The sequence below is a fragment of the Stegostoma tigrinum genome, unplaced genomic scaffold (genome assembly GCF_030684315.1).
Source record: "Stegostoma tigrinum isolate sSteTig4 unplaced genomic scaffold, sSteTig4.hap1 scaffold_67, whole genome shotgun sequence".
Lineage (NCBI taxonomy): Eukaryota > Metazoa > Chordata > Chondrichthyes > Orectolobiformes > Stegostomatidae > Stegostoma > Stegostoma tigrinum.
The window spans coordinates 932,477-958,656 of NW_026728611.1; the positions used below are offsets into that span (position 1 = coordinate 932,477).

A 26,180-nucleotide genomic window follows, 5' to 3' on the forward strand; every position below is an offset into this window, starting at 1 on the left:
TTTCCAGATGTTTGCCCCAGAATTTCTACTGCCCTGCTGTCACACTTTGTTTATTGTGTGTTGTGATTGGTGCACTGTGCAGAATTTCAACATATTTTTCTGATCTAGATTGAATCTAAAAGTAGGTTTGCTTTTATAATCAAAAATGTGTGCTCTGCATGATGATTGTTTTTGTGGTGCAAAATTCTGTAAGTATACAGGGGAAAATGTGAGTTCATGATTGGACAGTTGTATAACTTCCATAAAGCTTTCTCCCAGATTATGCAGTGAATGACAGTGCATGGTTTGCTAATCTTGCAGCATCTTACACAAATGTGCTTTGGCAATGGTGCAGGGCACCGCAATAGTTCTTGCTGTGAGTACATTAATGTTCAAGACACAAAAGCTCCAAGTATGAACAGCAGGTTCACAGATGACACAAGAATTGGAGCGGTAGTAAGTAGCAAAATGCCTTCGTTTCTCGGCACACATTGTTCCAGCTGTGGCTCAACTAATGTTATTTACAGTTCCATCATTACTTCTTTGCTCTTATATTCAGGCAAGTATCCAATATTTTATCAACTTATCCACAGGTCCTCCTGCCTTCAAGAATATGTTTATGCACACACCAAGGTCCTTCTGATCCTCTGTCATCCAGACCCAAAACATCAACTTTCCTGCTCCTCTGATGCTGCCTGGCCTGCTGTGTTCATCCAGCTCCACACCTTATTATCTCATTGAACATATATTGTCCTGACTTATTAGACTCCCAAAATGCTTCACCTCACACTTTTCTGGATTGAATTCTATTTGCCTCTGTTCAAGCCTTCTAACCAGCCCATATGTGTAACCCGAGAGACTAAGGCTTTTTGCTGTTTACAACCGTCCAATTCTTGTGTCATCTGTGAACCGGCTGTTCATACTTGGAGCTTTCGTGCCTTCAACATTAATGTACGCACAGTAAGAACTATTACTGTGTCCTGTGGTATGCTGCTGGATGAAAGCATCAAGTTGCCGAAAAGCCCCTCAAAAATCGCATTTACTTCCTGCCACAAACCCAATATTGGTTCCAATTTGCCAATTCCGATAGATCTCCTAGGCTGTTAGGTTCTTAACCAACCCACCGTCTGAGACCATTAAATTATTTCTTTGGGTAAGAGAGGTGTCCTATGAAAAGACATTGAGAAGAATTATATTCTTGAGTTTAGAAAAAAAATGACATTTAAACTTGTTGAGACAAAGTTTTGGAGATCTGGTGAGGTAAATTGTTTTTATCTTCAAGCGAAATTGCACACTACGTAGAACATTTCCAATCTCCAAATGATGAGGTTACACAAATATTGAGTTTGGTTTCCAGTTCACAGATCAGGGATCAAACGTTGAACTTGCCTGGCCTTTATAGATCTAACTTTGCATTCCACTGTATAACTGTCTAAAATTTTGAATCCTAAATTTTGATTCTAAATAGATTTAGTTGTATGATCAAGGGAATAAATAAGACATGGAGTAGTAATTTTGAGAAATAGGACAATGAGTTCACAATGGATTAAACAAATTCACCTCTCTTTTTCCAGGATATTGTTCAGGGAATTGTGCCGTACCTGGGAACTTTCTTAACAGAATTTTCAGCGCTGGATTCGGCTTTCCCGAATTACCATTCAGTAAGTCTCTCTTACAAGATTTGGATTCCTTATTTGCTGATGAGCGCTATTATTATGGTTTCATTGCAAGCTGCTTGTAGATGAGAATCAAAGCAATAAAAAAATGAATGAGCTTGATTAATAATCCCAATCAGAATAATTTGATGCTTTGTGCTGTGAATCAAACAATTTGTAAACAAAGGAACATGCAAATCACTTTGCAGTTAATTGAATATGGGTTTAGTTTTTCAAAAGGTTGGATAAATTGCACATCATTTTTATTCTGTACAGGTAAATTGGTTACCTGGATGTCACTGCCTATTGAGCAGTTGAACAGCTGAGAATGTCTTCAGCTTGGTACTGATCTACTTGACTGGAGCAAAGGACTCTATGTAGTGTCCAAGATATGACCTGGTGGTATGATAGATCATTTGTGATTGGCCTTTGACGATATACTAAAACGGAACCAAGTTTACAGAGCTTGTATTTCACTTCTGATCTTTTAAATTTCATGATCTTGTAGTACTGTTTGACCTTTGTACATTTGAATTAATTTTCTTTGTCCTTGTCTATCTCTTACAGAATGGCTTGATCAACTTTGACAAGAGACAAAAAGTTAGTACTGAAAATTGCACTGTACAAAATGTTTGGAATTGTATGAAAGGGGAAAAGCATGCTTTTCAATCTTGTGCTGCTTTATTTGCTTGATGGGGGTGTAGGGGGAGTCCCCAACAGCATCCTAAATGTATATGGTCACTAATAAATCCAATAAAGAATTAAGGAGATGCTTTGTTACTCAGAGCAGCCAGAATGCAGAAGCTGCTGCTACCAGGACTCGTTGAGAGGATGAGCACAGATGTATTTGAGAGAAAGTTAGATGTCAGAAAGGACACAACGGCATATTTAGAGTTTGAAGCAAGGTGGGAGAGGTGTATAGATCAGCATGGAGCAGTTCAGTCAAATAGACTGCTTTTGCGCTGCTAATGTGCTGCAATTTACCTTTGAACAGTCACAGCCATGTACAGGATATGCTAGGCGTTATGTGAATGAAGATGTTGTTCAAATAATCTCAGTGTCATGGAAGCTATTTCATTATTGAAGACACTGGGTAAACAATCTCTCCATATTAGTATTTTCCTTTATATGAGAGGCATCATTTCATCATGGGATGTCAGAAATTGAGGGAGTGCACCTGTTTGGATTCTCACTGACTGGGCAGTATGTTTTACTCCATATTTCTGAATTTGGTAATACCAAATTCTCAAACATCCCTGTTGTCATGGCTACTGTTGAGGGTATCATCAAATCCCTATAGTGTGGAAACAGGCCATGCGGCCCAACAAGTTCATAGGGCCACTCTGAAGAGGGTCCCACCCAGACCCATTCCCCATGTCTAACTCACTGAAGCTAAATATCCCTGGGCACTACGGGCAATTTAGCATGGGCAATCCACCTAACATGCACATCTTTGGACCTTGGGAGGAAACCAGAGCACCCAGAGATAACCCACTCAGATTGTATTTTCATCTTGTACTGCAACATTCAGCAGGCAACCTGAGAATATGAATTTGAGAGGAATTTGACCTTATGGCAAACAATGAATTCTTGCTTACAGAGCTGTAACTTGAGGTCCCTATGAATAGAATAGGTTCCGATCAGAAGCAGCTGATGCTGAATTTGCCAAACTGGGCTATGTGATGTAAAATCAGCTGGGTGGTAAAATAGGCATCCAACGCTGTGTGACTCCAATTCACCAGCTCGGAATGTAATCTGTCAAATGGCCCGCCATTTGTCGTGGCTGATGTGGATGTAGTGAAGTGTTTCTTTTCACTGACCTGTTGAAAACTGGCTGGCACTTTACAACTTGGCAGTAACATGTTGTCAGAGTTTGACTTAGAAAGGTCTGCCCCTTTTTACATGTCAAATTGTGACAAGATTCAACCAAGAAGCCACTGTGGTTGAAAGAAAATAGTCCAGTAACTTCGAGCTGCTCATGGTCCATTCAATTTCATGGTGGTGCAACCTTGAAAAATTAACTCAACATTTTCACCGTCTGTCTTGGTATCAGTTACTATAGATCAGCCACTTATTTTGTACTTGGCAGACTTCCTTTTGCATGGATGAATGATCTTTCATAACATTTCTTGTCTTCACCCTAAATCAGCTTATGGTTCTTAAATGAATCATTTTTAAAAATAATCCATCTTTGAAGCACTGTTTTGGGAGTTAGTGTCCTGAAACCATCCTGGATAATTTGTACAGAAATATCTCCTTCAAAAATCACGTTCGTGTCATTTATTTCCAAAGCAGAAATATTTTTGTGACATGATGTACTATGCACTTTGAATAAAGTTATCGATGCTGTTCAAAATACCATGGACTCGGATTTAGCAGGAGCAATTATAGCAGTTTAAACTTGCTTTAACAGCTCATTATTTATTTGTGTTCTTTCAGGAATATGAAATAATTTTGGGTATCAAATCCCTGCAGTTTGCTTGCTCATCTTACACCCTTCGTCCAAACGAGAATTTTCTAGACTTGTTCTTTCTGCAACAATACTTAAGTGAGGATAGCGAGTACGTAACTGGTATTGTAGGAGTGTGCAGGTAAAACAGTTAAGGGTTGTGTGTGAAATCTTCTCTAGTTATAATTGCTGTTTAATGCTAGTGAGCTGCCAGTTTACTTACTGTCTTCCTTTTCCTTGGTTTCAAAGTTTTGACAATGAATTCTGACCTATGAGGATAAAGCCAGTTGCTCAATGAATCAATTCTGTTGTAGTGCATCAAAATGCATTTCAAAGGTATATAATAATGCAGAGTATACTACCACTAAGCCAATGATTGCAGGAAAATGCAAAAAACTTGATGAGTGACCAATTTTAGCAACATGTCCAAGAGCTCCTATTGTGGGTGCACCTACAAATCCAGATGTAAATTGTACCAGTTTTGAGAAATGTTTCTTTACCTTCCAATTTCTTTTCAAATACATAATCCTATTACTAACATAAAATTAACAATAACCCTACACAATTGGCCAGCATTTTAAAGTATCTTTCAATGGTTGCCTAAAAACATCATTCCCTCATCTCGAAATAGCCACAGTATATTTTTAATAATGCAACCAAAAATAATCTCCAACTGAAAAACAAAACACTTTGCCATTCCTGGACCAGAGTTGATTAAGGAACCAGATTATAGATCACTGAAACTATTTTTTAGTTTTGACAGAGCAGGCTTTGTAATAATTACATTGTTTGAAAACAGTTTGCTTCTTCATAAATTGGTGGACCGAAGTTCTTATATAAAATGTATGTGATGTAGCAATTTACATTCCTGCTTTGAAAATCAAAGCTCACTATTAAGCCCATCCTCAGGCTATGGATGCCCATGTGCAGCAAGCACCTGGCATTATCGTCAGTTCCATCAGTGGCACAGTCAGTATTGGGCCAACGTCAAACATGGTATTTATTTATAACAGTAATTACAAAATGTTACCGAAATTCACTTTGCATGGATCATAAGTTATATTTAAAGTTCTTTTGGACTTCTCGGATAGTTTAGTTGATTTTCGGACAGTTTGTCTGAAAATATCAGCAACAGAAAGTCTGGTCAAGAGATATACTCCTCATTTTACTACCTCCGAGATGTGGCATGTGGTGTTTTAGTCACCTGAAGTGACTGATTCATGACTACCTTTCATTGTTTGACATTGTCTGTACATTCACATGACAGTGTGGATGAGGCCCAGAGAAACTCCTGTATAACTTTACAACCTAATGTATCACCTTCGGCACTGGAAGTTTGATTCTCATGTTTTCCAGTTAACTTTTTTCAAGCCCAGTCCTTGTTAATTTTTTCTGTTCCTGCTGTAGAAATTCGACCATTTTGTTCAATTCCACGTGTTCTGCAAAAAGACTGAGGGGGTTATAACCTTGGTAAAAAATTACGCAAAGGAACCGCAGATGCTGGGAATCAAAAACACAAAGAGAAATTGCTGAAAACATTCAGCAGGTCTGGCAGCATCTGTGGAAAGAAAGCAGAGTTATCCTTCGGGTCTGGTGACATTTCTTCAGAACTCTTATTGTCTTGATCTGCTGTTCATAAAGCAGAAAAGATCGATGTGCCTACAGTGAGAACTTTTGTCGCTCATTAGTCAAAGTAATGTTAAGTGTTCTCCTGCCTGAAATCACGTGCCTTTTGCAAACAAAATTATCATTCTGCAATTTCAAATCTATGTAAATGATTGATTTTGCCATAAATAATAAGAATATTGAACAAAAGCATCTGATTCTTTTTAAATGAATCTTGTCTGAAAATGTTTATTTGCCACCCTGCAGCTCCTCTGAACTCGAGAAACCGCCAAAGCCCAAAAAGAGTGTGTTTAAACGCCTCAGCTGGTAAGTATCCCATGTTAAGCAACGCAAATATCTCATTATTTCCTTTATTATTGGGATGAATGGACAGAAAGGTAATTACATCTGTTCCTTGACAAATAGAGACATTTGATGTGTGGTCATTATTGCTTCATTGGAGTGAGATTTTTTAGTAACTGTTCGAGTAATTTGAGATGATGCAAGGAGTGGTGCTGTTATTCTCACCTCGTGCATGTGTCTAGTGTAGACTGATTGATAGAGATTCTTTGCTATGACCATGAGTGTAGAATGTGGACCTGTGATGAGCTTGGTATTGCCTAGTGATTCTCATTTATCCAGAGAAGTTTCTGCACCATGGCTAAATTTCACCGGAATAAATTTGTTTATGAGAGACAAGTAAGCAAAAAAGGTGTTACAGTGAATTAAATTTGCATATTTGTGGGCCTGTATAATGAAAACTAGCAATGTTTAACGATTTTGAGTGAAAAATCAGATTTGTGTTCTACTTTGTGGGCCAGCAGGCAGCAGAAATATCTTCTGTTGAAAAATTATCAGCCATGCTTCTCACATTTGAAGCTCCACCTCAAAATTACTGTCTCAATGGAGTCAAGTTAGGTAAAGGAGAAGCACACGAGATCCAGGCGTTCTTGTACATCAGTCAATGAAAGCAAGCATGCAGGTACAGCAGGTAGTGAAGAAAGCTAATAGCATGCTGGCCTTCATAACAAGAGGAATTGAGTACAGGAGCAAAGAGATCCTTCTGCAGCTGTACAGGGCCCTGGTGAGACCGCACCTGGAGTATTGTGTGCAGTTTTGGTCTCCCAATTTGAGGAAGGACATTCTTGCTATTGAGGGAGTGCAGCGTAGGTTCACAAGGTCAATTCCCAGAATGGCGGGACTATTATATGTTGAAAGATTGGAGCGACTGGTCTTGGAGACTTGAGTTTAGAAGGATGAGAGGGGATCTGATTGAGACGTATAAGATTATTAAGGGATTGGACACTGTGGAGGCAGGAAGCATGTTTCCGCTGATGGGTGAGTCCAGGACCAGAGGACACAGTTTAAAAATGAGGGGAAGGCCATTTAGAACAGAGTTGAGGAAAAACTTCTTCACCCAGAGAGTGGTGGATATATGGAATGCTCTGCCCCAGAAGGCAGTGGAGGCCAACTCTCTGGATGCTTTCAAGAAAGAGATAAACAGAGCTGTTAAAGATAGTGGAATCAAGGGTTATGGGGATAAGGCAGGAACAGGATACTGATTGTGGATGATCAGCCATGATCATAATGAATGGTGGTGCTGGCTCGAAGGGCCGAATGGCCTACTCCAGCACCTATTGTCTATAAAACTCAAATCTCTTTCCATGTGGGTGACGTGAAAGTATGTGTTTGTGTTGTTGTGCATACATGTGTAAAGACTTCAAAGTTATTGTTTTTGATAATTTTCCTGAGTTGGGGATATTATCTTATATTTCTGTTCAATAGGTAAGGACTGACCAGAACTCAGCAAAGTCAGATTTTCCACCACCTACCCGTGTAGAGTTTCAGAGAAGCAAAACCATGCCTTGTTGCTGTGTTGTGCCTTGCAGTGATCTGGACTGTGACATGTGACTATTGTTATATAGAAACCAAGAAAGAGAAGGGAAACACTTATTCACTTCCTAGGATATCTTCTCTTTACATGAGTGTGGATGTTACATGGATGTGATTTAGGCTTCCGTGGCTTAATTGTGATTCTCGAAGTGCAGGCAATCAACATTGCGGCATTATTGTGCAATCTCACATTTCAGCAGCCATCTGCTCTTGCTCCCTGTACTATTTAATGCTTAATATACCAACAATCGGGATTTTCAGTGTGGGAATTTATTTATCATGCCATCTGCTGTACTTCTTTTGGGAGTTTTGGAAAATTTTCGATGTAAATCATGCAATATAAATGCAAATTGCTGAATAGAAATCCTAATGTTTGCAGTACCAATATACTGAAGGCCAAATTCAGAGTACACTGTCCTACCTTACAAAGTGTTGTATACAGTTTTCTATCAATTATCAATGGTGTTACTTTGTTTTACGTTTTATTTTTAATAAACTGCAGCTTTTGGGATGAAATTACATACACATTAGCATGTGGCCAGGTTGGGGGAAATTTTCCACCCTGTGGGTATTCAAATCCACATTTTGCCTTTCATGAGATTGAGGTTGATAGCAAGTTGAACAAACACTGCAAAAAGTCCAGATTCTTGTGCCATTGGAATATGCAAACATTGTAACCTATTCATATACTCCCTAACAATGAGACAATGTAACGGTGTTCAATACTAGTAATGCGAGCTCTTGGTATGAGTGTGCCACTATTAATTTCTCACAGGTCAAATGTGGCGAACATCAAACTCCTGGTACTCACATCATCAATATACCTTCATTCTAGTTTAATTTTTTTTAACAGTTTCTCTAGAATGCAATGACATTTTCATGTTTGTTGTGTCCCCTTTCCCTTGTGCAGCCTGTTTTCAAAGAGAGGTGTTAAAATACACAACACTCAAACTAAAAGCTCTGAGCAGCGAGCATCCCTTCAGAATGAGGATTCAGACAACAGCATTACCGCAGCCAACATTTTATCCGATTCCAGCCACTTGGAAATGGAAGAGCCGAGCACTTCGCAAAAAGCGCTGGAAAAGGTGAGACAGTGAGGCACTCATCACGTAAAATATGTTGTTCTTGGAGACTCTGGTTTGTCTAATAATGTCCAGACACTTTTTTTCTTCTTTCTTTCCTTCCTTTCTTCTGTCTTCCTGCCGTCTATTATCCTGACTACACTTTGGCAGTCAAGAGGATACAAGGGTACTCAGTGATACCGTCCCAGCCACTGGAGCTAGATGGCTGCCTAGCCAATCTCCTTCGCCTTTCTTTTAAGAGCTATTAGCCGAATAGCCATTTTGATGTTTCAGCCAGACTGAAATCCTTAATGTGAATGCCGTTCCACCAAGCATCTTCATAACTGGCTGCTGCCAGCAATTTTCCATCCCAGGTCCCACTTGCCAAAGTTGGGTTACTTGCTTTCAGAACGAAGGCAAGACAGCTGTGCAATTGCCAGCAAAATTCAACCTTTGTGCTGGTTACTGAAGCATTTGATTCCAGAAAAGGTATTATTCGCTCACGAAGTGAGAGCTGATTTTATTTGTTTTTTTTTGAGTTGTGCTGTTGGCTTTGTTTTGCTTAGATATTTTATATGATTTTATACTAATAGCCAAAATATTTCATCTTTAATTATTCACAGCATGTTTAATTTCTACTCAGTAAATTTTAGTGCATGGGGTACATCTGTCGCAGCTTGAAGCGCACTGCCCACAAAAACAGTATTTAGAGTATGTTGGATAAGTCTTGATCCAGCAATTGCAACAAAGTAATGCAGCTCTCTGCATGGAGTCCTCGTGACTGCACCTTTTGTTTTTCTTCAATATTTGGGCTTTGAGCTGTTGATTAGTGCGTTCTCTGCTGAAGACCATTGTATCTTGGGAGATTATCAAAGTTGTGTTATGGTTATTGTTTACAGAATATGTCTCGGACTTGTCCCAGGGATATTTTCATAATGTATTCCCCATGAATTTGGCTAAGTATTATTAAGTCACATTTAGGTGTTTTGGAGTGGTATTTCTTTGTTTCAAAATACCCTCTTCCTTTTTATGGATTCTCCTGTTTAGTGTTGTGACTCCCTGTATGTTAATCATAAACTGAGAGCTGCAGTGACTTGGATGATTTCACTTCTGGTTTCTTTAGTTCTCTGCTGTATGGTTTGCTGTTGCTGTCTGTCTTTCTTTCTGCCAGTGGTGCTGTGCCGCACACATTCTGACCTGCACAATGCACTGGTTGGCCCATTCGCAGTCACCTGCAATTCATAAATGTGTGTTTTAACTTCAAACAGTGTAGTTGTATTCAAGATTTCTGTGCGTAGCAGGGTGAAGTGGGCAAATAAATATTTATGTAAGCATGTTCACATACTGTGTGCAAACTGAAACCCCAAAGGTTTATCTGACAAACTTAGAATTGAAGCACCAGTTTACATGGTCAAGTGAAATGACCACAATTATTGTGCCGAAGGAAACTAATTAGTAATTTATGGGCATGCTAAGTACTGAATTGTTGATGTTGACTGAACAGCTAGTAAACACAAGCGGGAGTATAATTCCTCAGAAGTGATCTTTACGGGTAGAGGAAAGAACTGCAAGTTAAATATTTCACAAGACAGCAATGACCAAGAATTCATGTGCAACTTCATGTTCTTGCAATTAGGCTGTCATGCGCAGAATGCCTTCACCTTTGTGGGCAGCAGGAGAGCATATTTTGTGTAATAATATATATAACTGGAAAGGGGGAAGTATCTAATATGCAACAATTGACAAACGTTTTCTTAAACAAAATAATTATTCCACAGTCATTAAGATCCGTGGATACTGCCTCCTCTGGAGGTTTATCCAACAGTGGTGCATCAGCAAAACCAAATTATGACACAGCCAAGTCTGGTAGGCGTGCGGGTTTGGGCAGCTGCTGGTGTGCAACACGTCGGAGGGACAACCGCCAGAATGAGAAAAGCTGCCTCATCCGAGTCAGATTAGAGGAGGACAGAGCACAAGAATTCAAAACTATTTTGGTAAGTCCCTGGACTGTTTGCTGTCGTCATGCTCGGTCCAAATAATTGCCATTGCTCTCTGCCAGTATCGCAAGAGGAATTTTTATCCCAATTATTTGTTGCCATGCAGTCATATTCAGTGTGTATTTTCCACATTGCTGAAGCCTTTTTTGCTCTATGAGAGTGCTTTGACCATCATTTTGATCCTGTTTTGTAATGCAGTAGCAATGTTTAGGTTTTAGGCCTGAACACATTTTCCTTGCATTTCTCCTTTAAGTGTACATGGCAAGGTGCAGCACTCTGTTGCCCCATTTTGGGGACTGGCTGATAACTATTGAAGAGGAAATATCACAAATTAACACGCACCATTAACTGTACAATAAATCAGCAAGGAGTTACCAGATCTTCAGTTAGCTGACCACAGGCACTTTGGTCCATCTGTAAGCCAATCGAGTAATACTAACAGAGATATTGAATATTTCTTTCCTGGCTTTGGCTCATGTGAAATTTAAAAGGCTGGTACATGGAAGAAAGCACATCAAAAATGGGTTGGAGAAGAACATAGAACATTACAGCACAGTACAGGCCCTTCGGCCTTCGATGTTGTGCCGACCTGTCATACCAATCTGAAGCCAATCTAACCTACACTATTCCATGTACGTCCATATGCTTGTCCAATGATGACTTAAATGTACCTAAAGTTGGTGAATCTACTACCGTTGCAGGCAAAGCGTTCCAATAGCAAGAGTGCAATCCAAAACAGAATACTTGCCTACTGGCTAGTTCAGGGAAGCCGAAGGAATATTGGCCAAATTAGAAGGCACATAGATTGTTATGTTTGGTCATGCATTTTCCTTGACAGGATCAGTCGTACTCTGATTGTGCCTCCACAGAGGTCAGTGTGATGTGTGGAAATTGCTTCTAGTGTTTAAATATTGTTAACAAACAGCGCCTCTTTACTCTGGTAAAGAGAATATTTGTTAGCTTGTCAGTGAGCTGGAGATGGGGCAGAACCAGCCTAAGATCTGAGGCAGAATTTGGATAAGCAAATGGCAAACAGCTTGTTTAAATTGAACATCTATGAAACACAGAAAACAAAATTCTCAACCAAAATGTCTCCTGATGAATGTGCAACAAATTGTTGCCAACTAATACAGTCATGAGAGGCCAACTAGAGAATCGTGGAATGTTATCACAAAGCAAAAAAAAGCTTGACTTATTGTGTCTGTGTTAAATCTCAGTAAGAAGTAGCTAAATTCGCCACCCACCTCCCCCACCACCACCACCATTGCCCTTTTTAGCCCTGCCCTGCAAATTTTGCTCCATGTAATTATTCAGTCGTCTTATGAAAGTAATTTAATCTGCTTTAACCACCTATTCAGATATTGCAGTTTGGAAAAAGCAGGATTCTTTTTTGTTTTTGGTTTTTCTCCCCACCAATTACCTTAGATTTTGACCTTGGTACATAGTGTCAGAAGGACCAGTGAACAGTTTCCCTCATTTACTTTAGTTAGCCTGAGCAAATGACTGTTCTTCATGATTCTATGTTCTAATCCTCACCCAATTTTGAGTCTATACTGCCACTGCCCATTTCATTCCACAGGCTTCAATTTTGCTTGCACACTTGCGTGGCACTTCTTCGAACATAATTTAGAAAATCCAATTTATCACCAATGAATCACTAAAATTAGTGATTAATCATTTAAAGTCTGAGCATACAGAGTGGAAAAGATATTGGTGATTCAAAAAAGATCACTTTTGGAGATGTTAGTTAATGTAAAATAACAAGGTGTCGCGCTGGATGAACAGTGCAGGCCAAGCAGCATCAGAGGAGCAGGAAGGCTGACGTTTCAGGCCTAGACCCTTCTTTAGAAAGATAATGTAGTTCATCTAATCTCTAGTTGTGTAATATTTGACTCTACCACTTATAGAATTGTCGAGACGTACCGAACAAAATATCCCCCCAAACCTTTCCTATTTATGTACTTATTCAAATGTCTTTTAAACATTGTAATTGTGTCTGCATCTGCCACTTCCTCAGGAATTTAATTCCACTACATTTTTTGGATTTTTCGGATTTGCTATCCATTAATATATTTAATATGATCTTTGCTTTAGACTGGGTGGCAAAAGTAATTTTTTTAGCCATGAACTATAGCAAAATTAAAGTAGAATTAAGTGTGAGTTTACTCAACCAGAAAACATTGCAGTTCTCCAGAAGAAACAGAAAATTTGCTGGTGCATTTCATCTTCCAGGTCATTGCTCAAATTTGAGCTGAGAAAAGCAATCTCCAAATATAACACAGAATTAAACAAAAGCAGACAATTGCCCAAAAAACTGGTCTTCTCAATATCCTGCCTATCAAATATTATTCCTGTACAGTCACATTATGATTGAATATTAAATATTTGCACTGTCTTCAAATCACAAATTGCTAAATGTTTCAAACTGTTAAAGCAATTTTATGAATAATTTATATGAATAAGCATAACATTAGGAAATGTCAGACTTCACAAACAACATTGAGCCATTTGCTGTAATGACAATAAATGTTAAAAGCAGGCAAATTGTATGGGGGTAACAATGTGGGAAGCTGGATGAACACAGCAGGCCAAGCAGCAGAGCATCTCAGGAGCACACAGTCTGGCCTTTCAGGCCTAGACCCTTTTCTGATGAAGGGTCTAGGCCTGAAACATCAGCTTTTGTGCTCCAAAGATGCTTCTTGACCTGCTGTGTTCATCCAGCTCCACACTTTGTTATCTTGGATTCTCCAGCATCTGCAGTTCCCATTATCTCTGATACAATTTTAACCTCATTGTGAAGCCGCTTCCAGGGATACCTAACCTGAAGAAGTTACCCTCCTCTCTCCGGAAAAACCTCAGTGGATCTCTCTCCCACTGCAACTCTCTTGTCATCTCTTCAGCCTTGAAACAAAGCTTTTCTGTTGAAGGGTCTGTGTCCGAAACATCAGCTTTTGTGCTCCTGAGATGCTGCTTGGCCTACTGTGTTCATCCAGCTCCACATTTTGTTATCTCGGACTCTCCATCATCTGCAGTTCCCATTATGTCAAATGGTATGGGGGTTTTGGGTGGGAGGGGATGGAAGTGGATTATTTAAATTATGAATTTCGTCATTAGTTACTTGTTTCAAACTGTGTGTATAAGTAAACTTGATCACTGGGCTCTGTTTCCATTCAAATTCCAACCTTTACTGTTCACAGTAACTGTGTTATGGAGCATCGAATGCAGATTTTACAATAACTGTCCTACCAGATATTATTTCATTAATGTAACTTTTACAGCTTTCAGTGTAATGTCCCAATTAGTTTTCTGGGTGAAAGCAGCTATATTTATAAGCCCTTTGGAAATTGAGGCATTATATATTTCATTTGGTGTGTGTGTCTAATGCATTAATGAAAAGTGAATGTTGTTTTAATTAGGTGACTAATCAAGATCGTGTATCTGAAGTTCTCAACAAAGCCATCACCGCGCTCAAATTTGAACCCGAGCGTCCTCAGCAATTTGCTCTAGCACAGATCATTGAATCAAATAAAGGTGAGCAGTGGAAATTGCTTCAATTTAAGTTAAATCTATTTCTGAACAGCATAACCACTGCAAGGGAATTGATATTTTCTTTTGATTTCACCAAAAAGCTGCAGATATCTAAATTTGTATCATTGAACATATCCAAGCATGTTCAGCAGGATTCAAGTCTGAGGAATGTAAAGCCAATAAACAACTAATATCTGCACCTCATAAAAGCAAATTATTTCATCAGATTGCCCTAAAGCCAAATCAGAACAAAGAACCACAAATGCTGGAAATCAGAAACTGCTGGAAAAGCACAGCAGAAGTAGCAGCACTTGTAGAGAGAAGTCAGGGTTAGTGTTTGGAGTCCAGTAGCCCTTTTGTAAAACTACCTAAAGCCATATTGAGTGAAGGATGTACATCAGGATTTGGGTGTGGCATTAAATCCTGAATTATTCGCATTGTTAGCACATTGTTCTGCTTTGTTCATTCTTATTTTAACTGGTTATTCCAAAATAAATGTTTCCTGTTGCTGAAATTAATCTGTTCTTCCCTTCTTTTTGGCCCGTGGCTGAGAGACCAGAAACATGGATGGGGTCACTGCTGTCAAGTTGCTAATCTGTCGCAACCCTCCCCCAACCATTTCCTGGTGAAAAGTAGAAACGAGGTCTCATGGGTTTAATTCTGCTGTGGTTTAAAACTTGCCATCCAGGCTGTGTTAAGCAGAATGCCTTATGAAAATGAAAGGTCCCAATGCCTTTGCAGCATGCTATCCCTGTCAGATTTCACAGAAAAGAAAAATCAGTTCCCTGGATGTAAGTCTCACTGACAAAGCTGGAATTTATTCTGCATCCATCATAGCCCTCAGAAAATGGCCATTCACTGGATCAGTAACTCGTGTTTGATTTAGGTGCCCTCAGTGGTGTTAGTTTCAAGATTCCAACACAATGCTGAAGGGGAGGATAGCTTTTCTCAGTGTTTTCACGTTGAACACACTGCACCTTTTTGTGTTTGATGCTGGTATCAGCAGAAGTGACCTTGCAGCTGCTGGGTCATTCGTGAATCAGTTGGGGTTTTGCATTGTTCTGTAGTAAGGAAAATCTGACATCTTTACCTGGGCTACTGTATGCTGACTCTTCACAGCCTCATATCTGGCCCAATGAAGCCACTGAATTGTACAAACTGTCATGAAGAAGGCATGTGCCATCGGACAGTGAGAGGTTTGAAATGGATTTTAGTCTTGACAAACAATGCTCATCCTGAGAATGGGTCTCAGATACAATGGTTCTCAGTTATTGAGTTTACCTAATTTGGTATAACTCCAAGATTTTCTCTTGTGTTTTGTAATACGTTCTGAATCCTTGCAGTACATTTGTTCTGTTCCTCCCAGCCATTGATATTTCCGTACCCAGGAAGCAGTTGGACCTGTGCACAATTAATATGATGAAAACACGTGTGAATAATAATGTGCTTTCCCTCTGCTTTTTCAGTGCTCATACTTCCGGCCGATGCCATCCTGTATTACGCAATGGACAAGAAAGTGAATCACGACTTCATCCTGAGATTCACCGAAAGAAGATCTTCATGTCTATGCAAGTTTTAGCTGTAAGGAACATAATGTTTCATGGGACTCTATTGGATCTAAAATCTCTGCTCAGTATCAAAAACCCTGCAATATATGAATAAATTACTTTGGCAGTGTTCTACTTTAAATTATTGGACAATTTGGAGAGAGTGACTTGACTTCAGACAATTGCTTAACATTAACTTTTGAGTCCAGTGCTTTTTTGTCCTTTTCAAACATCTTGCACATCAGCTATTTTTTCTGGAATGCTGGAGAATTGAACCCTGCCACCGGTCTTCTATGAACATCACAGTCATGTATCAATTGGTTGGATGAGAAAAAGAATCTTCTACTTATCAATCTTGTTGACCAATTGTGATTGAATTTGCCTGGGTTCCTCAATGGTTGTTTGGTTAAAAAGCAAACCAGCCATTTGTTCAGCCAATGGCAGGATGATGAATACTTCAACTGAAGTGTTTGGTTTGGCCTTTAAACTCTTCAGCACTCCATTCCTGCCTTCAATATTTTTATTTCTCCAGTGGTTTAAACTAATTTGGACAGAATGCCATTGACATGCCTTCAACAAAGGGTAACTACAAGAAATAATAGAGTTGTTTATTACTGCCAGTCATATTGCACTTGTTTGAGACCTTAACTGTTTTTACTTAATGTTCAATTTTACAACAATTTAACATAAAATTATTGTGCCATAGTGGGACATATGAGTGAGACTGTGTGAGTGAGAGTCAGAGTAAGCGATGTGTGAGTGAGACTGTGAGTGTGTGAAAGAGTGAGACTGTGAAGTTAGAGTAAGACTGTATGTGTGAGTGAGACTGAATGACAGTCAGTGTGAGACTGTGTGAGTGATGCTGAGAGTTTGTGTGAGTGGGTGTGAGAGAGTGGGACTGTATGAAGTCAGAGTGAGACTGTGAGTGAGACCATATGTGTGAGTGAGACTGTGAGAGAGAGAGTCAGAGTTAGATTAAGAGAGAGAGTAGGAATTTGTATGTGAATGAGACCATGCATTTGTGAGAGTGAAAACGTGTGTGTGACTAAGAACATGTGTGTAAGTGAGAGAGTCTGAGTGGGCCCGTGTGTGAGTGAGTCAGAGTGAGACTGAGAGAGAAAGAGTAGGAATTTGTATGTGAATGAGACCGTGCATTTGTGAGAGTGAGGCCATGTGTGTGAATAAGAATGTGTGTGTGTGAGAGAGATTGAGAGAGATTGTGTGTGAGTGAGACTGTGTTAGTGAGACTGCGAGTGATCCGATGTGAGTGTGACTGTGAGTGAGAGTTTGAGTGACACAGTGAGATTAATTGAGAATGTACGATTGAGTGTGAGACTGAATATTAGTCAGACTGAATAAGATTGTGTGAGAATGTATGAGTGAGAGAGCATGTGTAATTGAGTGAGTTTGAACAAGACCATGTGTGATTGAGACTGTGAACTCAGAGTGAGATTGTGTATGAGTGAGGCTATGTGAATGTGAGAGGCAAGGTGTGTGAGAGTGAAATCGTGGGAAGTCAGAGTGATACTGTGTGTTTGAACCTCCAAGTAAGACCGTGTGAGGGTGAGACTATGTACGGGTGAGACTGCATGCGAGTGAGACAGCGTTATGAGTGAGACTGTGTGCGAGTGAGATTATGTACAGGTGAGATTGCGTGCGAGTGAGACTGTGCGCAGGTGAGACTCTGTGTGAGTGAGTCTCTGTGTGGGTGAGACTGTGCCCTCAAATGAGACTGGCTAAAGTATCAGAGACAGCCTGTGTGAGTGAGACTGAGTTGGTGCGTGAGAGTCAAAATTGGGCATGTGTGTTATTGAGCCTGAGTTTGTGCGTGTGACACAATGTGAGTGTCTGTGTGGGAGGGAGTCAAACTACGTGTATGAGACTGTGTGAAGTGAGAATGAGACTGTATGTGTGAAAAAGTCAGAGTGAGACTGTGTATGCGTGTGACTGAAGCTGCAAAGTCAGCGTGATACTGTATGAGTGAGAGTGCGTGAGATTAGGTTGGATTCCATACAGTGTGGAAACAGGACCTTTGACCCCACAAGTCCACACTGCCCCTTGAAGCATCCCACCCAGACCCATCCCCCTACAACCCACACACCCCCGAACACTACGGGCAATTTAGCGTGGCCGATGCACCTCGCCTGCACATCTTTGGACTGTGGGAGGAAACCGGAGCACCCAGAGGAAACCCACGCAGACATGGGGAGAATGTACAAACTCCACACAGACACTCACCGGAGGCTGGAATCGAACCCGGGTCCCTGGCGCTGTGAGGCTGCAGTGCTAACCACTAAGACACCGTGCCACCCTTGAGATTGTGCTTGTGATACTGTGTGAGACTGAGTGTGAATAAGACTGTTTGAGAGTGTGAGGGAAGGGAGTCAGTCCACGTGTGTGAATGAGTCGATTATTTGTGAGTGAAACTGAGTGTGAGTGAGGCTGCGTGAAGTGTGAGTCAGACTGACTGAGTGTGTGTGAGTGACTATAACAGGCTGAGTGAGACTATGTGTGTAAGTCTGAGACTGAATGAAACTGTCAGAGTGTAAGAGTGAGAGAGTGTGTGTATGAGAGGATATATCTGTAAAGTGCAAGCCATCTCAGGGGAAAAAAAAACTAACAAACTAACCATTTATCCAGACCATTAGGTGGGATGATGAGTACTTCAGCTGGCCAGTTTGGCTCGGCCTTTAAAGTCTCCAGCCAACCTTTTGTTTCCAGAGGCTTTAACTAATTCTGCATTAAAAACCCATTGATATGTTTTCAACTGACTGCAACTGCAAGAAGTAACAGCATTGTGTATTTTTGCCAGTGGTATTGCACTCGTTTGAGACTTTAATTAGTGCTCAGCTTTATAATGAATTTATTTTGAATGGTGATATTGTGAGATGCGCGCGCGTATAAGAGAATATATATTTGTAAAGTGCAAACCATTTTGGGGATAAAAGGTATTTAAAAGATGCACAGGGGACCAGATCACCTCAGACATGAATACTGTAAGACACTTGTTGTTCCTAGTTTATCTGCTTATGTTCCATTACTCAGACCTGTCATTGTTTCAAGTGGGTCTCATTGGTTAACAGCCTAATCTGACACTCATTCATTGACCTTTTTATCTTCATGCAATCACATCTCACGTGCAGAACAGTGTTGGTTATGTATATTCACTTTTCAAATGGATCCAAAACAAAAATCCATTCAAAGTAGCAAAATATCAGGAATTTTTAACAGTATTTGAGTCTCTGTCAAATTCACATTTGCACGATGTATAAATTAACACCAGGAACAACAAGCACTTTAACATTTCTGGCATTCCTTTCTTCCACAGGCAATGTTCGAGCCTCCTTCCCAATGTGAATCAATGAGCTCTAGTGAGGAAGGGCTTTAGAGAGCTCACCGCCCTGATTTTTGAGAGGTCGTATGTATTTTATTTCCTTCTCCTCCTGTAAATCGCTTGGTGCTCGACATAGGATTCACTAATTAGACATTTACACATAACCACTTTAAAATTAAAATGGTTCAACATCGAGGCTATGCCAACAATACCAGCCACAGATAGAAGAGAAAATCATCTGAGTTCTTTGTCTAAGTTTGTTTCTAAAAATAGTGTTCAATAAATGTTTTCAATGTTCTTACATTTGTTTTAAATTAAAAAACTTAAATTGCAATCTTTTGTTTCATTCTTTTGAAGTAGAAGACAAATTCTGGGCTGAGGGAGTATACTTCATATCTAATTAGTGCTGCCTCACTAAATATAACCTCCTATCAGCAATTTGTGTTGAGAGCTCACCTCCACGAACCATGTATCAGGGGCAATTGACAGTCATAATCCTGGAGAGCAAGGCAGGTACCTTGGCACCACACAGGAAATCTCTATTTGTGGGGTGGGGGGGGCAGCTGATGGACAAACTGGTTGAACAAATAATGGCTCTGACAGAATTGGAAGAGTTTGTTTGCAATATGTGGGAAAGGTGCCTCCATTAAAAATGGCCTCTGATATCCGTCTACTCACTTGCATCACTGACCCCATGCCATTTGTAAAATGCAAGCTTTAGTGCAAAGGCCACATTGGCCTTGATGCACTTTCAAAGAATTTCTGTGCAAGACTGTTGAATAATGGTGTTTGCAGTGACTGTCACATCAGTGCTGTGGGGAAACTCGTGCTGGCACAAGCATTGGTGGTACAGATAAAAGAGATAGCTCCAGGAATAGTGGGTGTACTGTTGTAGTTTTCCTCATCTTTGGATTCTGGGGAAGTATCTGGAAAACTGCCAATGTGACACCCCTATTCAAAAAGAGAGGGAGGCAAAAGGCAGGTAACTTTAGGCCAAACATTTAATGTTGAAAAGGTGTTGGGATCAATCATTAAGGAAGTAATAACAGTGCATTTGGAAAGCAATAATCTAATTAAACAGAGTCATCATGACTCCATGAAAGAGAAATCATGTCTGACTATTAGTTTTTTGAAGAATGCTGAACCAGAGCAGTTCGGGAGGAACCAGTACATGTGTTGTATTTGGACTTTGAGTATGTGTTCAACAAGGTGCCTCACAAAAGGTTCAGCCTTACGATAAAAACCATGGTGTTGGAGGTGGTAAGTTGACATGGATGGAGAATTGGCTAACAGCCAGGAAGCAGTGAGCAGGGATTAGAGGTTCTTTTCCAACTTGGTGACCAGTGGAGTTTCACAGGGATCAGTACTGGGACGGCAACTGTTTACAACAAATATAAATAACTTGGGTCAATAGAGTGTAAGCACCTGGGCCAAATTTGCAGAAAACATAAAAATAAGTAGAAAGGCGGGTTGTGAGAGAGATACAAACAGTTCACAATGAAATATTGCTATTTGAGTAGACGAAAAGCAAATGGATTATAATGTGGGAAAGTGCAAATTTGGTATATTTGGAAAGACGAATAAAGGAGTTGTTTTATTCAAATGAAAAAAAAGCAGAAATCTGCAACAAAGGTAATTGAGTTCCTTGTGCACAAAACACAGGAAGCTAGCACACAGATGCAGCAGGTAAACATGAAGACTAATCGAATATTGGCCCTTACTTTAAGGGGTTGGAATGTAAGACGAGGGAGGTGTGCTGGTGGGACACATTTGGACTATGTCAGCAGTTTTTCCTCCCTTATTTAAAAGATATCATTTTACTGGAGGCAGCACTAAGAACGGTCACTAGATGATCTCCAATGTGTTGGGATGACCTTATGAGCAAAGGCTAAACAGATTGGGACACGACTGTCTGGAATTTTAAAAAAAACGAGGATGTGATTTTGTTAGAACATAGAACATAGAACAGTACAGCACAGAACAGGCCCTTCAGCCCACAATTTGTGCCGACCATTGATCCTCATGTAAGCACCCTCAAATTTCTGTGACCATATGCATGTCCAGCAGTCTCTTAAATGACCCCAATGACCTTGCTTCCACAACCGCTGCTGGCAACACATTCCATGCTCTCACAACTCTCTGTGTAAAGAACCCGCCTCTGACATCCCCTCTCTACTTTCCTCTAACCAGCTTAAAACTATGACCCCTCGTTTTAGCCATTTCTGCCCTGGGAAATAGTCTCTGGCTATCAACTCTATCTATGCCTCTCATTATCTTATATACCTCAATTAGGTCCCCTCTCCTCCTCCTTTTCTCCAATGAAAAGAGACCGAGCTGAGTTAACCTCTCTTCATAAGATAAGCCCTCCAGTCCAGGCAGCATCCTGGTACACCTCCTCTGCACCCTCTCCAAAGCATCCACATCTTTCCTATAATAGGGCGACCAGAACTGGACGCAGTATTCCAAGTGCGGTCTAACCAAAGTTTTATAGAGCTGCAACAAGATCTCACGACTCTTAAACTCAATCCCCCTGTTAATGAAAGCCAAAACACCATATGCTTTCTTAACAACCCTGTCCACTTGGGTGGCCATTTTAAGGGATCTATGTTTCTGCACACCAAGATCCCTCTGTTCCTCCACACTGCCAAGAATCCTATCCTTAATACTGTACTCAGTTTTCAAATTCGACCTTCCAAAATGCATCACCTCACATTTATCCAGGTTGACCTCCATCTGCCACCTCTCAGCCCATCTCTGCATCCTGTCAATATCCCGCTGCAGCCGACAACAGCCCTCTATACTGTCAACGACACCTCCGACCTTTGTGTCGTCTGCAAACTTGCTGACCCAGTTGAATTGTACAGGATTCTTAAGAGGCTTGACAGGGTGAATGTTGAAAGGATATTCCCTTCATGGGAGACTATATGACCAGAGGGCGTAGTCCCCAAATATAAGGTGCCATGTTAGAACTGAATCTGAGAAGTAGCTTTATTGTCACATATACTCAAATGCCAAGTACTGGGCCATTTTAGGTCCAGAAGTAGCCAGGTTAAGATTCTTAAGTACAAAGTCTTGGTCAGGAAGACAATTAGAAAAATAAAGAAAGAAAAGTTCCAGGATTATAGATCAGAGGAATAAGTGAGAACAGTAAATTTTTAAAAATCACCATGATAGATCATAGGAATAAATTTTAAAATATAAATGTAAAGTTCAGAATGTCAGTCGTTTTAACCCAGTTCGCGCTGGCACCGAGCCTCCAGTTTGAGTTTTGACACCTGACCATGCCAGGCTTCACTTTGAGCCTCTCGAGGCCGGGAGACTGCTCTGGAATCACATCAAGGCCAGAAGACCACGCTGAGGGCATGTCAGCCGACAGATCAGCTTGCCAGACCCACACTGAGGCCTGACATTCAGGACATTACTGAGAAGAAAGAAGCAAAAAAAGGAGGGAAGAAACAGAAAAGAAATGGACAGAGTGGACAGGTCCTACTCCTCAGCCTAAGACTGAGGTGAGGAGGACTTTGGTCTCTGGTACTCATGGAGTCATTGAGCTGTACAGCACTGAAACCGACCGTTTGGTCCAATTGTCCATGCCAACCAAATATCCTGAACTGATCGAGTCCGATTTGTCAACATTTGGCCCATATCCCTCTAAACCTCCCTATTTATATACCCATCCAGATTCCTTTTAACTGTCATTGTACCCACTTCCACCACTTCCTCTGGCAGCTTGTTCGATATATGCAACACCCTCTGCGTGAAAACATTACCCCTTAGGTCTTTTTCAAATCTTTTTCCTCTAACCCTAAACTTATGTGCTGTAGTTTTCAACTGCCCTCCCCTGGGAAAAAAGACCTTGGCTATTCACCCTCCCCATGTCTATCATGATTTTTAAAAAATCTCTCCCCTCAGTCTTTGACATTCCATGGAAAATAGCCCGAGCCCCTCCTCATAGCTCAAACCCTCCAAACCTGGCAATATCCTTGTAATGAATCCTCGTAATGACAGGAATATGAATTGTGTCAAGTTTCACATCTTTCCTATAGCAGAGAGACCAGAATTGGATGCAGTATTCCAAAAGTAGGCTAACCAATGTTCTGTACAGCTACAACATGACCTTGCAACTCCTCTGCTCAATGCACTGAGCAATAAAGGCAAGCACACCAAAAACCCTCTTCACTATCCTATCTACCTGCAACTGCACTTTCAAAGAACAATGCACCTGCACCCCAATGTCTCTTTGTTCTGCAACACTCCCCAGGATCTTACTGTTAAGTTTATAAGCCCTGCTGTAATTTGACTTTCCAAAATGCAGACCCTCACCTTTCTCTAAATTAAACTCCATTTGCCACTCCTTGGCCCACTGGCCCAGCTGATCAATGTCCTGTTGTACTCTCAGATAACCTTCTTCGCTGTCCACTACACCTCCAATTTCGGTGCCGTCCACATTTCTACTATCCATACTTCCTCTGTTCACATCCAAACCATTTACATAAATGACAGAAAGCAGTGGAGCCAGCATTCATCCTTGTAGCACACCACTGGTCACAGGCCTTCAGTCCGAAAAGGAACCTTCTATCACCCTCTGTCTCCTACTTTTGAGCCAATTTTGTGCCCAACTGGCTAGCTGTCCCCGTTTTCCATGTAATCAAACGTTGCTTCGCAGTCTACCCATGCAGTACCTTGTTGAATGCCTGACAAGTTCATATAAACAACATCCACTGCTCCACCTTCAACAATCTTCTTCATTACTTCTTTAAAAAATACTCAAACAAGTTCGTGAGAGACAATTCTGCATGCACAAAGCCATGTTCACCATCTGTAGTCGGTGGTTGACTTTCCAAATACCTGTAAATCCTGTGCCTCAGGATCCCTTCCAACAACTTATCCACCACTGGAGTCAGGCTCACTAGTCTATAGTTCCCTGGCTTTTTCTTACCACCTTTCTGAAATAATGGCACCGCGTTAGACAACCCCCAGTCTGCTGGCACCTTGCACATGGTTTTTAATGATACAAATACCTCAGCAAAGGGCCCAGTAATTTACCCGAGCTTCCCACAAAGCTCTGGGTTACACCTGATCAGGTCCCAGGGACTTATCCACCTTTATGTATTTTAAAACCTCCAGCACCTCCTCTGTAATATGGACTGTTTTCAGGACATCACTATTTATTTCCCCAGGTTCCCAAGCTTCCATGTCTTTCTCCAGGGGAAATACTGATGTGAAATATTCATTTAGTATCTCACCCATCTCCTGCGGTTTCACACACAGACGGCCTTTTTGATCTTTAAAGTGCTCTACTCTCTCCCTCATTACTGTTTTGCCCTTATTATTGTTATAGAATCTCTTTGGATGCTCCTTAACTGTACTTGCCAAAGCTATTTCATGTCCCTTTTATGCACGCTTGATTTCGCTCCTAAATATACACTTATTGTCCTTATGCTCGTCCAAGGATTCACTCAATCCCAGCTGTAACAACACAGCATATGCTTCGTTTTTCTTAACCAGACCCTCACTTTCTCTATTTTCAGCATTCCCGGCACCTACCAGCCCTGCCCTTCACATTACCGTCAACAAACTGTCTCTGGACTCTCCTTATCTCTTTTTGAAAGGAGTCCTGATTCCCAATCTTTACCTGCAAATAATCTCTCCTAGTCAGATTTTGAAAGTAATAATGTGGAAGAAACTGTGGATGCTCTAAATTGGAAACAAAAGCTGAAATTGCTGGAAAAGTCTGGCAGAATCTGTGGAGAGAAATCAGTGTTTGCGTTTCAGGTCGATTGACACTCCCTCAGAGCTAAGGAAGGGTCACTTGACCTGAAACATAGAACATAGAAAAGTACAGCACAGTACAGGCCCTTCGGCCCACAATGTTGTGCCGTGGAGTAATCCTAATCCAAAAACAAAATAACCTAACCTGCCTTCCCCTCAATTCATTGCTGTCCATGTGCATGTCCAGCAGTTGCTTAAATGTCACTAATGAGCGTCTGATTTCTCTCAACAGATGCAGTAACACCCGCTGAGCTTTACCAGCAATTGCTGTTTTCGTAACTTTTGGAAGTTCCTGCCTAATACTATGAAAATTATTATTTTTTTTCAATTTAACTTTTTGATCAGTCTGTCCTTTTCCATAACTATTTTAAAACTGGTAGAATTACGATCACTTGCCCCAAAGTACTCCCTTCCTGTCACCTCAATCGTTTGCCTGCCTTATTCCTAACAGGTCAAGTTTTGCTCCTTCTCTTGTACGTACATCCACAGACTGAATAAGAAAGTTTTCTTTCACACACTGAAAAAATTCCTTCCCATCCCACCTCTTAACACTATGCCAGGCCCAGTCTATGTTTGGAAAGTTAAAAGCCCCAACCATTACAACCTTGTTATTCTCACAGACATCTGAGATCTCCTTACTTTTTCATCTCAATTTCCCATTGACTACTGGGGGTGCCTTTTGTACAATCCCAACAAGACGGTCATCCCTTTCTTATTTCATAGTTCAACGCAAATAATTTCCTTGGGCAAACTCCCAGGAATCCTCCCTAAGTACTCGCTAAGTACAGCCATAATGTTATCCCAAACAAAAATCACCACTCCCCCTCCTCTCTTTCCTCCCCTTAAGTCCCTCATATCATCCACAAACAAAGCTGTTTAATCCTGGTGTCAAATTTAAGTCCTTTAAGAAATTTCCAATAAGTGTTGATATTTAACCCCAATCCCGAGCTCTAATTTTGAGTAATAACCTATTTAATTATATTTTTCAAAATCTTACTGATGTTTTCTGAAGGCCCAAACACATTATTTGCATGAGGGAAGCAGCAGGGACCTGTGGGGCAATATTTTCACACAGAGGGTGGATCGCATGTGGAATGAACTGCCAGAGGAAGCGGCACATACATGTACAGTTGAATTCTGCTTATTACAAAGTTCAAAAGACATTTGGACAATTACCTAAAAGAGGAAAACTTTACAGGGATATAAAAGCAACTGGGATTAGTACAGGATAATAAAATGTGAGGCTGGATGAACACAGCAGGCCAAGCAGCATCTCAGGAGCACAAAAGCTGACGTTTCGGGCCTAGACCCTTCATCAGAGAGGGGGATGGGGGGAGGGAACTGGAATAAATAGGGAGAG

At 40.7% G+C, this 26,180-nt stretch overlaps 1 protein-coding gene across 1 annotated transcript in view; it reads left to right on the forward strand.

Annotated features, from left to right (window-relative positions):
• The window catches only part of LOC132209135 (ral guanine nucleotide dissociation stimulator-like 1), a 56,665-nt gene extending 37,337 nt beyond the window's left edge, over positions 1-19,328 (forward strand). Inside the window, exons 19-27 of the mRNA XM_059644302.1 lie at positions 1,554-1,640; positions 2,202-2,234; positions 4,074-4,225; positions 5,956-6,015; positions 8,492-8,666; positions 10,421-10,636; positions 14,056-14,170; positions 15,634-15,748; positions 19,043-19,328. Coding sequence (XP_059500285.1) covers positions 1,554-1,640; positions 2,202-2,234; positions 4,074-4,225; positions 5,956-6,015; positions 8,492-8,666; positions 10,421-10,636; positions 14,056-14,170; positions 15,634-15,746 — 951 coding nt within the window. The 3' untranslated portion in view covers positions 15,747-15,748; positions 19,043-19,328. The remainder of the gene's footprint in view (positions 1-1,553; positions 1,641-2,201; positions 2,235-4,073; positions 4,226-5,955; positions 6,016-8,491; positions 8,667-10,420; positions 10,637-14,055; positions 14,171-15,633; positions 15,749-19,042) is intronic.
• The last annotated feature ends 6,852 nt before the right edge of the window (positions 19,329-26,180 follow it).